General features: G+C 40.6%; 1 protein-coding gene across 6 annotated transcripts in view; it reads left to right on the top strand.

The window, feature by feature from the left end:
- Positions 1–8,176, top strand: part of IGSF9 (immunoglobulin superfamily member 9) — a 143,505-nt gene extending 135,329 nt beyond the window's left edge. For all 6 annotated transcript variants that reach the window (XM_073639367.1, XM_073639363.1, XM_073639364.1 and 3 more), the window contains 2 exons: positions 4,523–4,659; positions 6,094–8,176. In XM_073639367.1, the coding sequence (XP_073495468.1) occupies positions 4,523–4,659; positions 6,094–6,314 (358 nt within the window). In that variant the 3' untranslated portion in view covers positions 6,315–8,176. The remainder of the gene's footprint in view (positions 1–4,522; positions 4,660–6,093) is intronic.
- Positions 8,177–15,945: the final 7,769 nt, after the last annotated feature.

Raw genomic sequence — 15,945 nt, 5'->3', positions numbered from 1 at the left:
TTCAAGCATGTGACACTCGTTCAAACTCACCTGTGGCAACTTAAAAAAAAACAAAAAAAACTGACTAGCACCTCTGAAAAGAATAAAGCTAGTGAACAGGTGCAAGCTGCCATGACTGAATACTATACAAACAAGAGAATACAGAAGCACTCTGTAAGGGCTAAGATGTATGCAAACACTGAATATATGAGATTTGCACTGCATTACTACTACATAGAATTTATGCGCTAAGTACCTTCATTTTTATAAGTATATTCTGTTTCTGTATTCTCTGGTTTGTATATCTCCTGTGGCAAGTAACATGTGCGGGCAATATAACAATATAAAAACCACAACTAACCCAGGTAAAAAGGGGAGATGTTGACTCAATCTTTGCAATGTGTCTGTGTGTGCCACACGATGCATGGAGAACAGAAAGAGGAGAAGAGAACTATCTGAGGACTTGAGAACCAAAATTGTTTAACAAGATCAACAATCTCAAGGTTACAAGGCCATCTCCAGAGATCTTGATGTTCCTTTTTTCTCGGTGCGCAACATAATCAAGAAGTTTACAACTAATAGCACTGTAGCTAATCTCTCTGGATATGGACGGCAGAGAAAAATTGATGAAAGGTTGCAACGCAGGATAGTCCGGATAGCGGATAAGCAGCCCCAATCAAGTTCCAAAGAAATTCAATCTGTCCTGCAGGTTCAGGTTGCATCAGAGTCAACTATCCGTCGACATTTGAATGAAATAAAACGCTATGACAGGATACCCAGGAGGACCCCACTGCTGACACAGAGACATAAAAAGCTAGACTGCAATTTGCCAAAATGTACGCAAGTTAAGGCCCCGTCACACTTAGCGACGCTGCAACGATCCCGACAACGATACGACCTGTCAGGGATCGTTGCTGCGTCGCTATGTGGTCGCTGGTGAGCTGTCAAACAGGCAGGCTCACCAACGATCAGGGGAGCAGCGACATCGTGGAAAGAATCTTTCCACGATGTCCTGCTCCTGGTTACCTGCCTGCTGAAGCAGGAGCAGGCTGGTAACTATTGTAAACATCGGGTTACTAGGGGCACACGCGCTCCTAGTAACCCGTTGTTTATCATGGTTACCACTCTGCTACAGTGAGCGGGAGGTTACCGCTCACTTTAGCAGGCTCGTAACCATGATAAACAGCGGGTTACTAAGTGCGCTTGTGCCCCTAGTAACCCAATGTTTACCATAGTTACCAGCCTAATCGCTGCTCCCGCTGGTCACACACAGCGATGTGTGCTGACCAGCGGGAGAGCAACGACCAAAAAATGGTCCAGGACATTTTGCAGCGATCAGCGACCTCACAGCAGGGGCCTGATCGCTGCAAAGTGTCACACACAGCGACATCGCTGGTGAGGTCACTGTTGCGTCACCAAAACCGTGACACAGCAGCGATCTCGCTATGTGAGACGGGGGCTTAAGCCAAAATCCTTCAGGGAAAGTGTTTTGTGGACAGATGAGACCAAGATAGTGCTTTTTTGGTAAAGCATATCATTCTACTGTTTACCAAAAATGGGATGAGGCCTACAAAGTACACAGTACCTGCAGTCAAATATGGTGGAGGTTCAAACATGTTTTGGGCTTGTTTTGCTGCCATTATCACTGGGTGCCTTGACTGTGTGCAAGGCATAAAGAAATCTGAAAATTACCAAAAGATTTTGGGTTGCAATGTAGTGCCCAGTGTCAGAAGCTGGGTTTTCTTCCTACGTCATGGGTCTTCCAGCAGGACAATGACCCCAACCATACTTCAAGAAGCCCCCAGAAATGGATGGAAACAAAGCGCTGGAGAATTCTGAAGTGGCAGCAATGAGTCCGAATCTAAATCCCATTGAATACCTGTGGAGAGATCTTAAAATTGCTGTTGGGAGAAGGTGTCTTCAAATATGAGACACCTGGAGCAGTGTGCAAAAGAAGAGTGGTCCAAAATACCAGTTGAGAGGTGTAAGAAGCTTGTTGATGGTTATAGGAAGCGATTTATTGCAGTTATTTATTTCAAAGGGTGTGCAACCAAATATTAAGTTGAGGGTGCCAACAATTCTGTCCGGACATTTTTGGGTTGTGTGTGAAATTATGTCCAATTTGCCTTTTTTTCGTCTTTTTTTTTTGTGTTTCTATAACAAAACATGTGTAATTGCAATCATTTTCTGGGAGAAATACTTTGCTTTCTGGAACAATTTCAAGGGTGCCAACACTATCAGCCATGACTGTACAAGGATAATACTGCCCCCTATGTACAAGAACATAACTACTATAATACTGCCCCCTATGTACAAGAATATAACTACTATAATACTTCCCCCTATGTACAAGAATGTAACTACTATAATACTGCCCCCTATGTGCAAGAATATAACTACTATAATACTACCCCCTATGTACAAGAATATAACTACTATAATACTGCTCCTATGTACAAGAATAGAACTACTATAATACTGCCCCTATGTACAAGAATATAACTACTATAATACTGCTCCTATATACAAGAATATAACTACTATAATACTGCCCCCTATGTACAAGAATATAACTACTATAATACTGCTCCTATGTACAAGAATATAACTACTATAATACTGCCCCCTATGTACAAGAATATAACTACTATAATACTGCTCCTATGTACAAGAATATAACTACTATAATACTGCCCCCTATTTATAAGAATATAACTACTATAATACTGCCCCCTATGTGCAAGAATATAACTACTATAATACTGCCCCCTATGTACAAGAATATAACTACTATAATACTGCCGCTATATACAAGAATATAACTACTATAATACTGCCCCCTATATACAAGAATATAACTACTATAATACTGCCGCCTATGTACAAGAATATAACTACTATAATACTGCCGCCTATGTACAAGAATATAACTACTATAATACTGCTCCTATGTACAAGAATATAACTACTATAATACTGCTCCTATGTACAAGAACATAACTACTATAATACTGCCCCCTATGTGCAAGAATATAACTACTATAATACTGCCCCCTATGTACAAGAATATAACTACTATAATACTGCCGCTATATACAAGAATATAACTACTATAATACTGCCCCCTATGTACAAGAATATAACTACTATAATACTGCTCCTATGTACAAGAATATAACTACTATAATACTGCCCCCTATGTACAAGAATATAACTACTATAATACTGCTCCTATGTACAAGAACATAACTACTATACTACTGTCCGCCTATGTACAAGAATATAACTACTATAATACTGCTCCTATGTACAAGAATATAACTACTATAATACTGCACCCTATGAACAAGAATATAACTACTATAATACTGCCCCTATATACAAGAATATAACTACTATAATACTGCTCCTATGTACAAGAATATAACTACTATAATACTGCTCCTATGTACAGGAATATAACTACTATAATACTGCCCCCCATGTACAAGAATATAACTACTATAATACTGCTCCTATGTACAAGAATATAACTACTATAATACTGCCCCTATGTACAAGAATATAACTACTATAATACTGCTCCTATGTACAAGAATATAACTACTATAATACTGCCCCCCATGTACAAGAATATAACTACTATAATACTGCCCCCTATGTACAAGAATATAACTACTATAATACTGTCCCTATATACAGGAATATAACTACTATAATACTGCTCCTATATACAGGAATATAACTACTATAATACAGCCCCCTATGTACAAAAATATATCTACTATAATACTGCTCCTATGTACAAGAATATAACTACTATAATACTGCTCCTATGTACAGGAATATAACTACTATAATACTGCTCCTATGTACAAGAATATAACTACTATAATACTGCTCCTATGTACAAGAATATAACTACTATAATACTGCCCCTATGTACAAGAATATAACTACTATAATACTGCCCCCTATGTACAAGAATATAACTACTATAATACTGCCTCCTATGTACAAGAATATAACTACTATAATACTGCCCCTATGTACAAGAATATACCTACTATAATACTGCTCTTATGTACAAGAATATAACTACTATAATACTGCTCGTATGTACAAGAATATAACTACTATAATACTGCCCCCTATATACAAGAATATAACTACTATAATACTGCTCCTATGTACAAGAATATAACTACTATAATACTGCCCCTATGTACAAGAATATACCTACTATAATACTGCTCTTATGTACAAGAATATAACTACTATAATACTGCTCCTATGTACAAGAATATAACTACTATAATACTGCTCCTATGTACAAGAATATAACTACTATAATACTGCCCCCTATGTACAAGAATATAACTACTGTAATACTGCTCGTATGTACAAGAATATAACTACTATAATACTGCCCCTATATAATAAATATATATAATAAATATTGTGCATCCCAAATTGAAGAAAAATCAGTATATATAAAATTTCCTTCTAGTAAAAAGATAACTAGTATGTGTGTTGTGTACAGGAGGAATACATCTGTGGATGAGAACTACGAATGGGACTCAGAGTTTACCCTTGAAGTTGATCTTATGGATGCCCTCCAAGTCTATCGTAGCGGTAACAGTGGCCAAACCATCTCTGCAGGGAAAGTAGAAAGACAAAGTGAGTTAATCATTCTCTATGTTACCGTCAATATGATCTGCAGAACATGTTACATTAGGAGTGCCTGCATTGCTTAGAAAATGCATTGTTTCTGGCCCATGCCAAATAGATTTTTCCATTCGCTCACTTGCAGTCTGTGAAGTAGCCGGTGCACGTGACGGTATTAAGTGCTGTCAAAGTGAATTAACACGACGTGGGCTTCTGAACGCTTCCACTCTGCCACTGAGGTTGTGGCAAGAATTTGTAACACTATTATCTGTCTTTTCTAAACTTCTCTAAGCTGATTGATGACCGCATCAAAGTTCAGCTAAACTTTCACGTGGTTTGTGTTCATAAAGCAGCACAGAGAAGTTCAGAAGAAGAGGACATATAAGCCATTTGTCGTGGCTGTGCCAGTCCTGGTTACCCAGAATGATGCGCTGCCGTGAAGTTGTGGAAATCAAAAGATAATTTCAACGGACAAAAAAAACATTTGTCTCATTCATCGGGTGATTAGACGAGACTATCGTGAGACAGGAACACAAGGAACTTGTAAAAAAAAATTACCACCATTTGACTTTTAAAGACATTCAATCGGAAAAATTATGCGTTGAATGGAAATTTAAAAAAAAGAAACCATGAATGTCTTTTAACAAGAAATGTGACTTAGACAATATCTCAAAGGGGTTTTACAAGAAAAACATGAGTCTGTGTGTAATTACAGTAATCGCTCCTTGGGGATATGGAGCCTCCCTTGCCAAAGAGAAAGCGGCTTAGAAACTTTCCATCCCCTCAGATTCTCGGTGACAAGCTCATTGTCCTTTGAATTTATCTATATTTCTATTTCTTGATCATGGCATTAAGAGATGAGACAAATAGGGGCATGACTCGACACGGTTTAGATGTTACACCTTCAACATATTCACTTGCATTGGTCCCTCAACCGGTGGATTTTACGATAAATAAGAATATTACTTGTTTATGTTACTGAAAAAATATCATCAGAATAGATTAAAAATGATCTTGCAGAAGTTCTCAAAGGGATCTGCCACCTTCGAATATATGCATCCTCTCCGCTAGCTATCAAGTTGGGTGACACAACCCTTCCCTGTCTTAGCGTCTGTCTCTTTAGCACTTGAGCAATATCAATCCTTCATCTATGTGCAACTCCATCAGACCCTTCTGGATTTAATGTAGAATACGTAGGACGTGAAGGAGATTACCTGTCAGATATATCATCGTCAAGGACCTTACATAGATCTTACATAGACTGTCTACAGAGGACATAACTTGTGAAGGTTTGAGAATACTAATTGTACATAGATCTAGTAACATGTTGGACAGACCAAGCTTCTTGTAAAAAATAAAAAATGTTACGGGACACAAGAGGAAGAAAAGAAGTGACACGATTGATGAATTTCACAGCTAAAACTTTTTTTTTTTTCTCCTCTGCAGATGTAAAACTTCCTTCAGAGGTGGCTCCATGCCCGGCTGGTTCGGGACCGGTGGATGCATTGGATAGTCGATACCCTCAGGCTTTATCCAGCCCAGAAGAACGTTGTGCAGCCTTGAAGGAGGAATTTTTAGAATATCAAAGGCGAAGGCAGGCAGCACAGAAAATACACACAAGGAACAAGGACTACGAAGAATGTTTTGAACAAGCGACACTGTTATGACCCCCATTGCAGTTCCCTAGACTGGAACATTTGTGCAAGACCAGAAGGGACACTGTTATTAAATTTGTTATCAGGGGTATTTTCATCTCTCCTATGAGTTTACCATCATGTTTACCAATACCGGCCAAATATACATCGGGGATATTCTCAGTTAAATTCAATATCATCTGTGACCCCATAGCGGTCCCACATAACAAAAAATACTGGCTACAGATCTGTACAAATATTTTATATAAAATATTCCATATGTCTCTCAGGGGGACTTTTTCAAGTATTTTTTCGTTGTTGCATTCTCAGACAGGGCTGAGAGGTGTGTTATACGGACACCTCCTTACATGCATATTGATATGAATTTTAGAATTGACCTTGGTGCAAGCTTCTTTGTTGGCTTTGAGGAGTTATACCGGTGGAGACTAAAGCAGTTGAAACCTTTCATCACTTTAAGGCATTGACATCGGCCACATTACCCCAAACCAATCTTTTTCAACTTAACGCCTTCACTGCCAAAAGCCATGATTTCTTCATTCCAAAAACTTCATACACAGTGGGGCAGCTTTACTAATCCTTTCTAATAGATAATGTATATAAACAGTGTAAATTTAGTCTGCTCCTAAATTTATCACAGGGGTTCATACTGGATGATAAATTGTACGCACCTGAAGCCATGTCTCTCTACAGGTCAGCCACACACACTCCTTTGAGTAAACTGTAAAGGGTTTAAGCCCATAATAAATAGGTCTAAAACTTGATGTGACAGTTGGCACCAAAATGTGCCAATATTTGGGGATTCTTTTAGTAAATTTGCACCCTATGGAGTCTACCGGGGATTATTTTTGAAAAGTGGAAGTGTTGCCCATTGCAACCAATGAAATGAAAAAAATAAAATCAGCGATGTGATTGGCTTCCCTGGATATCTTCTCAATTGCTCAATTTGCCCGATCTAATAAAACCATGGAAAAAAGCGTGCAGAATAGATAGATGGACAGGATGTTGATGCAAATACTAATTTTTAATTACAATGGCCAAAATGATCACAGTGCCTATGGCCATATTTACACTCCCACTCGGCTGCGTAACTTGGGATGTCCCAATACTTTATTTCGTATTTGACTAGTTGGTGTTAATTGCTTTGTGGATTTAATGTTTCAGATAATCCCATGAAAAATGTCCTACTTAGGCGTGTGCTGGATAATCAGGGGAGGCTCTTGATAAGTCCCCCTCACTATAAGGTGGCATTTAAACATCAGTGCATCATGGGTAAAATTTGGGTAAGGAAACCCATGGCCAGTCCGTGAGTTATGGTCTGTGCTCAGACCGATGAAGGCCTCCAGCACACATTGATGTCCTAAGTGCAGGTATTTGCAGCCACTTAGTTGAGTATTAGCATTTTTTTTAGGCAGACAAGTTATTCCAAAAATCTGTTCTATATTACGACTCCATTAATCGTTCATAAGACATGATTAATTGGGTGTCGTGCACACAGTATAAATTATATTATAATAGTATTGTGGCTTTTTCATACCCGACAGACTGAATTAAAGGTAAGGACAGCAGCCTTCGAACGTGACATCCAGGATACATAAGGCACAATGTGCATCGCGGCTTTACCATGATGATTTTCTTTTTCTTGAAATTGGGTCCTAAGGAATCTATAGCAGATCATGCTGCTTCAAATACTAAAAAAAATCCATTTGCTCAGGACCAGGACCGGGATTAAGAACAGGTGTCGCTGCTTAATATGCAGACAGGTTTACCTCGTTATGATCATGTTATCAGATGTACATCTCAGTCCCTTCATTTTCCAAATCTGATCAACAAATCACCAAAGGAGCAAAAGGGTCGGTTAATTTTTTTTATTTTATGCAAAAATGTTTAGAAAAATTTAAAGTGGGTGAGTTATTAAAAAAAAAAAAACTGCAATTCCAGTGTTATAATAGGTAATATTCACCTACTATTTTGCATTGAGCATAGCTTTATGGACAGGCTGGGAAGTGATACATAGACAGAAAAAATACAAAGAACAATTTTTGTTTAGATTACCATGTCTAAAACCTGAAAATCATTCTCTTACTGTAAGGTATTTGCTGCCACCGTTCTGCCGACTCTCCTTTGTGTTTTATCATCTTTTATGTGATCTTTTCCCTTGTTATTTGTCAGTACTGTCATAATTCTCTTTATTACTATGTCCTGTAATCATCTTTGTTGCGGCTTTCTTCTCCACATTTTTGTGTTCTTTATAGGCCTCTTTACTCAGGGCATCTTCATCCCGTCTTTTCGCATTTAATCGCTGTCTATTGACCACTGCCTTCCTGAGTAGCTTTTCACTGGCGGTAGTTCTGTGGACCTTCTACTCATCAAGTAGTCTATCCCCTCTACAATTACCCATCTAGCATTTTCACCAGTACCCACCTATGCCAAATCAAGTCCATTAGCTGTTGCTTTCTGCTCCTCAAATCTTCATGCCAAGGGCCATTTCTTTCTGATTTTTCTCTATATCAAGAAACCTCTCCAACTGTTTTAGAAGACCACCCGCCTCAGTGCCATCATGTACTATGAATACAGACCATCTTACTTAAGAGGACCATCCCCCCTAGAAAACTATTTTCCATGGAACTTCGGGTGGTCATCTCAATGTTGTTCTTTCCTATATTTGTAGAGTACAGCAAGGAGAAGGTAAACTATAAATTAAAATTTAACTTTTTAATAATATTTTATAAAATAGACCTAGGACATGAGACCAATTGATAAACCAACAAATGACCTAACCATATCATAAAGTGCAAGTGCTCAGTTTAAACAGTGCTCAAGATAAAAAAAGGTTTGGTCTCACTAATTTTTCAGGTTCACTCTCTCTCATTCTCAGGCTTATCAGGCAGGAGCAGAAGAAATATATGATATAGGGGAAAGGTTTTCTTTTTACAATACCCTGTCGTGCCCCGGTAACAAAAGACGCCGGCTACACGGAGAGCGAGCACATTTAGCCATAAACCGGCACTGAACGGTGCTCTGATAGACCGCTATTCTCATATGGGTACTGACACGACCTGTCAGACCCAACACTTACCTCTATGCCACAGCAGGAGCCTTATCTATATTCTGTATTTTGTGTACCCCTAAAATCTTCAAACTCCCCTGATGATCTCTCCACATGGAGGGGAGGCTACATGTATATTAATGGGTAACTAATATTAGGTCACACTTGGGGACTGCCCTTGTGTGGGTGGGAGCAATACAGGTGCACGACATGGTATTGTAAAAATAAACCCACCCTCTTATATCATATAATTCTTCTGCTCCTGCCCGATAAGCCTGAGAATGAGAGCGTGAACCTGAAAAATTAGTGAGACCAAACCTTTTTTTTTATCTTGAGCACTGTGTAAACTGAGCACTTGCACTTTATGATATGGTTATGTCATTTGTTGGTTTGTCAATTGCCCTCATGTCCTAGGTCTATTTAATAAAAGATTTTATATTTTAATTTAGAGTTTACCTTCTCCCTGCTGTACTATATTGTTAATATTGAGCGGTTTATAGGTCGGTTACAATGACCTTATCGTTGCTGACTTTCTTTCCTATATTTGCAGTCCTTTTCTGGACATCTCCGCTCTTCTGTTCATCCCACTCTTCACATGCAATCATCACACCGACTCTTCACTTGCTTTCTTTACCCGTGTCTCCCGTTCCTCAGTTCTTCTACACAGCATCTGTACTCTTTGCAACTTCCCTCAAATCCTCCTCTATCCAACATCCTACTTTCAAGCTCTGGTCAGTCCATGTCTGCATACTCTCTCTTTGGTGGGTCTTTCTCTAATCTTTCTATTCTTCCATACATTTCCTCCATTCATCTTTAACCCCTATCCCGGTCCTTTCACAGGTTATTCTCCTGATGACTGTTCAAAACTGAGAATTTCCGGTAGGAACTTTTTCTTCGAGATCATCTTTTGACTTTTTGCTCTGTCATTTTGGTTCTTTATGTCTGTATTATGTTAACACAACAGGTCACCGTCCCTTATATCACTATTAATAAATTTAAATGATAGTAAAACAAAATAGGGTAACGTGCTGGGACTTTATTGGCAACGATGCCGTCTTTCTACCCTATCCGGTTCTTCTTGTTGATCCTATTTCTTCGTTTTCGTACTTCAGTCTTTGTGCTGTATCATGGTTTCTTCTCTTCTCACGTCTATGGGCTTTTACAATGTTTTTTTTTTTTTTTTTTTACCATCTTATGACTTAATTACAATGTGACAGGATTTATAGGTACAAAGTGCTATTCCAGTCCGATAAGAAATTGCTCCTATCTGTTCAAATACATATCTGTCCATAGAGGGCAGTGTTATACTGACGTGAATACATGGCTTATTTTAAGGAAAGCCCCTCTCAGGGTCATGTGTATATGGAAAGGAGTAATATCAAGGATGGCTGGAATTGACCTTTTACTACCACAATTATACAACGTGTACTGGTAATTTCCATGTATTTCTTGTACTGTTGACATTCCTTGTAAAGACTCAAAATATCCCCTTCTCATGATTTCCCCCTTTATAAATCTTGACTTGTACAGTTTAGGGGGAGTAACCCAAAGACCCCTAAATGAGGAAGCCAACACTTTGTACGCTTGAACTTCCTCCCAATCTTTTTTTTTTATATATATATAAAAACTACAAAAAATTGCATTTCTAGTATACAGGGAAATGCTCAAAAAAAAAAAGTTGTTTTTTTTTTTTGTATTTTTTTTTTTAACTGAAGTTGAGATCTATCTGGTACCAATGAGACTTTTCTGGTATTGTAAAAAAAAAATGCATTGTATGTATAGAAAAATACAAGATATTTTTATAGGACAAATTTTGCTATTTTGGGAAATTCCTGTGGTTCTGAAAAAAAATCATTAAATACATTTTAAAGAAAAATAGTTTGTGCTTTTTGTTTTCATTATATAGGCATGGTCTACTGTAGGGTAAATGAATGGCCAACCACACCATTCTCAAATAACAGCAGCAGAATGCTGGGAGTTTCCAGACCCGCTATTACCAGGGAATGTGTCATCTGAAAACTACCTGAAGTTTAAACCAGGTTTTTGTGTTTCATACGTTGCTAAAAATGTTTAAAAATATGTATTTTTCTTCACATCCTGATCTCTATTAAAAAAAAAAAAAAGTTGAAATCTTGCACTTTTCACACTTGCCACTGGGGCTATTTTAGCAGCATACTTCCTGTCTTTTCAGGGAGAGTTTTCTGCATTTTCATTATCATCAGAGGCAGGATTAATATGACTGATAACACTATAGACCGCTTATAAGACAGGATCAACCAGTCACAAGAGGTGATATCACAGCCCACCTCTCCCCTCTCCCTTCACAAATGACCTTTGCACATGCTCATTAGATACTTGAATACATAGATAGGGTCTGAGTTTGTTCATTGCTTCTAATGTTCGTGTGAATTTACTGAAACAACAGCAAGTTACAGTCTAAAAAAAGCCCCAGACAAAATAGCAGGATTTCTAATTTAAATTTTTAATACAGATTGTAATATTGATGAAAAACACAAGTTTAACACAAAAACCTTATTTAAACAATAGGTAATTTTATTGATGATGGCATCCCTATAAAAAGGTTGTCTCAACATCCCATGGTTTTTCCAGTCACATCTGGATTAATGTCAAATACGCGCTAACTAAACTGCAGTGGTGTTTTTCCTAAACATGCTGTGTGTTAAATGACCCTGAGGGTATGTGCACACAGAGTTTTTTGGCAGAATTTTTGGAGCAGAACCTCCTAGTTTTGGAGGATTTTTGAGAAGGATTTGGAGAGTTTCCGCTCAGATACAGCTCCAACCCCTGCTAAAAAGACTCCGTGCACAAGTCCTAAAAAGGTTTTCTGTGACTAAAACACTGATCGTCAAAGTACTTATATATAGATTTGGGGAGCCGAACTGATTCTTTTCCCAAGGTGAAGGAAAACCTGTCTACACCATAAGTTTCATTTAGAGAGGTCGATTTCCTCTATCTATACTGTGCGATGTCCGGCCGATAATCATAATCTTTAATGCTACCGCTTTGCTCATTTGTTGGATGACACCGGAGACCATTCAGAATCCCACCGCTGCCACTAATTTGTCAAGGACTGACAAGCAGGCTGTTTCCACTACTAGGCCAGTTATTGGGAAACTAACAGTGGGCGTATGGTATATACACCTCCGGTTCCAAAGCATGGAGTATATGTATATACAGTACCTCCGATACGGTCACGGCAAATTCCACAATAACTCAAGCAAGATTATTAGCTGCCACCACCAGTCGTCTTTTATATTCACGCCGACTGGACGCCTGGTAGGTAGCGTATGGCTTGGAGGCGCGGTTTACAGAACATAAGAAACAGAACTATTACATTTTATATTTAATCCAAAATGGTAGGCAGTGTTTATAAAAAATATACAAAAGATTTTACAAAAGGAGGAAAAACAATACAGAATATACAGTTACATAACATAAAACAGTAAAAAACAAAAGAAACTTACTAAGCCGATCAGAGAGGATTCAGCTAGCTGATGGAATCAATCCGATTGAAAACGTCTGCTCAACAGGATCAAGCTTACTGTGACGAATGGCACCAGAGAGATCCGCAGAATCCCACCACTGCCACCACATGTGAAGATCCCCACCGCGCCCCCGCCTGACATCACTATTACATCAGACGGATCACGTGATACGGATCCATACTTTGCACCAACGTGACGTTCCGCACCCCCCCGGGCACACGTAAGGTCAGATTGGTACAGTTCTACACGGACACCCCCTGTCCTCACGGGTCCAAGAAGGTACCGGGGGTGCGAAGAGGTGGCCCACTCAGTCACTGACATGGCACCACACTTGCTCACACCCCTGACAGGCTGAGAGGCCCCTCTCACTGATCCCAGTAAAACAGAGCCTTATCAGCCCGGTAAAGCTACCACTAGTTCCTATTAGACATAAGCCCCGGTCCGTAACGGGAATTATATCTGGCAAGAAAGCAGCCTCGGTAGCATGTGAGTTTAAACGAACAATGGAGGTGTGGATTCGTGGATTGAGCTAAAAGAGCAGCCCAAGGTTAAATTATATATTTAATCGCCTTAATGGCACACTAGACAATACACTATACACATAAGGGTTATACATACATAATTGTCAGAGATGCAAACACAATAGTAGTGGTACAAAATATATAAGCAGATATTAAGAGTCCGTTACCAGTCAGATGAAAGGCCTGGCTTGCGGGGGAGGGGCTGCCACATGGGAGGCTTGTGGTTCCCTCTGTTGGGTCACTTCTCTCACATGATGCGTCGTCGCGACCTCCCAGAGAAAAAGCAATAGGCCAAGAGCAGCAGGAGTTTTTTAACCCCTTTGGGTCACCCCCCCCTTCTGACCCCTGGGCTGGACCCAAATCTCCACCCCTGGCTTCTAGCGTCTAGAAACTAAAATGAGTCATAACTACTGAATGGATGGTCCTAGGGAGCCAGTTCTGGTGTTATCGGATCCAGCCGGGCCACTGCTACGCGTTGAGACTAAACACAGCGGCCCCAGGGGTTTCCGAACGGCTGTGCTGTGTATCTCCCTATTCCTATGTGCTAGACTGGGTCAAGACCCAGGCGGACATTCCCCATGTTCTTTGGATTTCAAAAATCTATTTGAGGTATGCCTAGGACATATAGTATTTCCATAACTCTATATGGAATTCCTATCTGTCTAACTAAAGGAAAACCACATGGCAACAGGCTCTTTGTTCTGTGTGATGCTGGCTTGAGGTGTGATATTTGTGACTCACAGTCTCTTGACCCCCCCCTCCCCCGCAGCTGCTCGGGGTCGTGTTACAACTGCAAACTGAAGGGGCTTTATAATCCTCTACCAAATAGGATACAATGAATGACATGGAATTATATCTCCAATACTCTTCACACCTACGCTGACATGTATTTTCCTCAGCATTGAACCCATATCATAATTTGCTTTGACTTTGATCTTTTATCAGCACCTGAGTTACACCCCTCCACTCCGCCCCCCCCACCTCCCCGTGATGACCTCGCGCAGGCCAGGTTATGGGCAGTCCTCAGCCCTTCAGGATTTTATGAAATTCCCAATTTATGTGATAACTCCCCTCCGCATGATCGCAGAAGTTCGAGATCGCCACTATATTTTTCATCTGGATTTTACAGTTACCTAGAGACCAAACATGACTCGGCTGCTGTCAGTGAATTGCCCATTATTCATTTGTGGCTTATAGGCAGGGGTTACACTTATGAAAAAATATGCATCTACTTCCTCTATTAGCTCTGAAGCCGAAAAAATGTCCCATCACAATAGGATTTATACAAACGTCGATATTCAATATCTTCTTTCAGAGACATCAAGTCTGCCAAAGATGTGATTCTGAAGGGAATGTGCATCCTGGATAAACAATGGCTATCTCTAACATGTGTTAGTTTGGCGCCCCTGAGGGTTCGACAGCCACAGGGATGCTGCACTTCTCTAATGGAGTAATGGAGTGTAGTGTTATTCCTCTCAGGTAAGAACAGTGTGATGGTCAGGATCCCACCTCCACATCCAACACCACACTTCTCCCACCAGAGGGGGCTAGAAGGCACTAGGTGCTGCCCCTACTGGTACTCGGGAGACTGGGGAACCAAGAGACAGGGGAACCAAATTAGTGGGTGAGGGTGGAGGATTCACATTTTAGTGACACTTTAAATTTCATATTTAATCCACAGCCATTTTGGTTCTTGGTTCTTTGACTGTTCTTTATCGTGACCTCCCTCCCTGAGCGTGGATCCTGTGTGGACCTGCAGAGGATGGAGGCACGACCCTCGTACCCAGGCCTTGGGACGAGGGGCAGGTTGCAGATAATGAATGTCTCAGCCCGGTCAAGGACCATGACCAAGAAGGCCCGGAGCTTAGGAGTGTAGCTCCACAGCAAATGGATCCCAGGGAGGATGCAGACGGAACGGTATACGCCACCTGTACTCGCCAACCTGATCTATTCAGAGGGATTCCGGCTGCAAGAGGGGTACCAGCCCCCGTCACCTGACCTTGCAACTCTACGTCCTGGTCAGGGAAGTCCGGTAGGCCCTGAGGATCCCACCGGGTAACGGAAGGAGCGGAGCTGCCACCCGTACCCTTTTTCTGAGTGAAGTTCAGAGGGAGACCCGGCCTATCTACACACACACAGACAGGAAAGGACTCGGTCTGAAGTCTAGGAACACTCTGGTGCGGAGTCCTGATTGAACACTGGACTTACTCGGAGGTTGTCGGACCACCCCGTCTCTGGTGACCGCAGAACGCCGCGAGAAGCAGGGAGACGCCTTCCTACTTCCATCTCCATTGTGAGTAAAAACCCTGGAAGTTAACCCCTATGGCCTCCGGACTCTTTATTCTGCATTACACCGCATTATGCAGCACCAGACCTCCTAGACTACTACTCCCTCCATCCTGTCTCGCTGCCCTGAGGCCCTGCTCCGCCTGTGGGGAGTAGTAACAACCATGGCTGCGATAACACCATGCCTCAGCGGACTGCGGCAGCGCTGGTGGCCTTCACCAGGTGCCACAGGTGGCGTAGTCGAGATCAGCCACTCAACCCGGATAAGCCCATACCATCCTTTT

Source organism: Phyllobates terribilis, unplaced genomic scaffold (genome assembly GCF_046119375.1).
Source record: "Phyllobates terribilis strain yellow unplaced genomic scaffold, ASM4611937v1 Scaffold_7__3_contigs__length_470593459, whole genome shotgun sequence".
Lineage (NCBI taxonomy): Eukaryota > Metazoa > Chordata > Amphibia > Anura > Dendrobatidae > Phyllobates > Phyllobates terribilis.
This window is presented reverse-complemented; position numbering and strand designations above follow the sequence as displayed.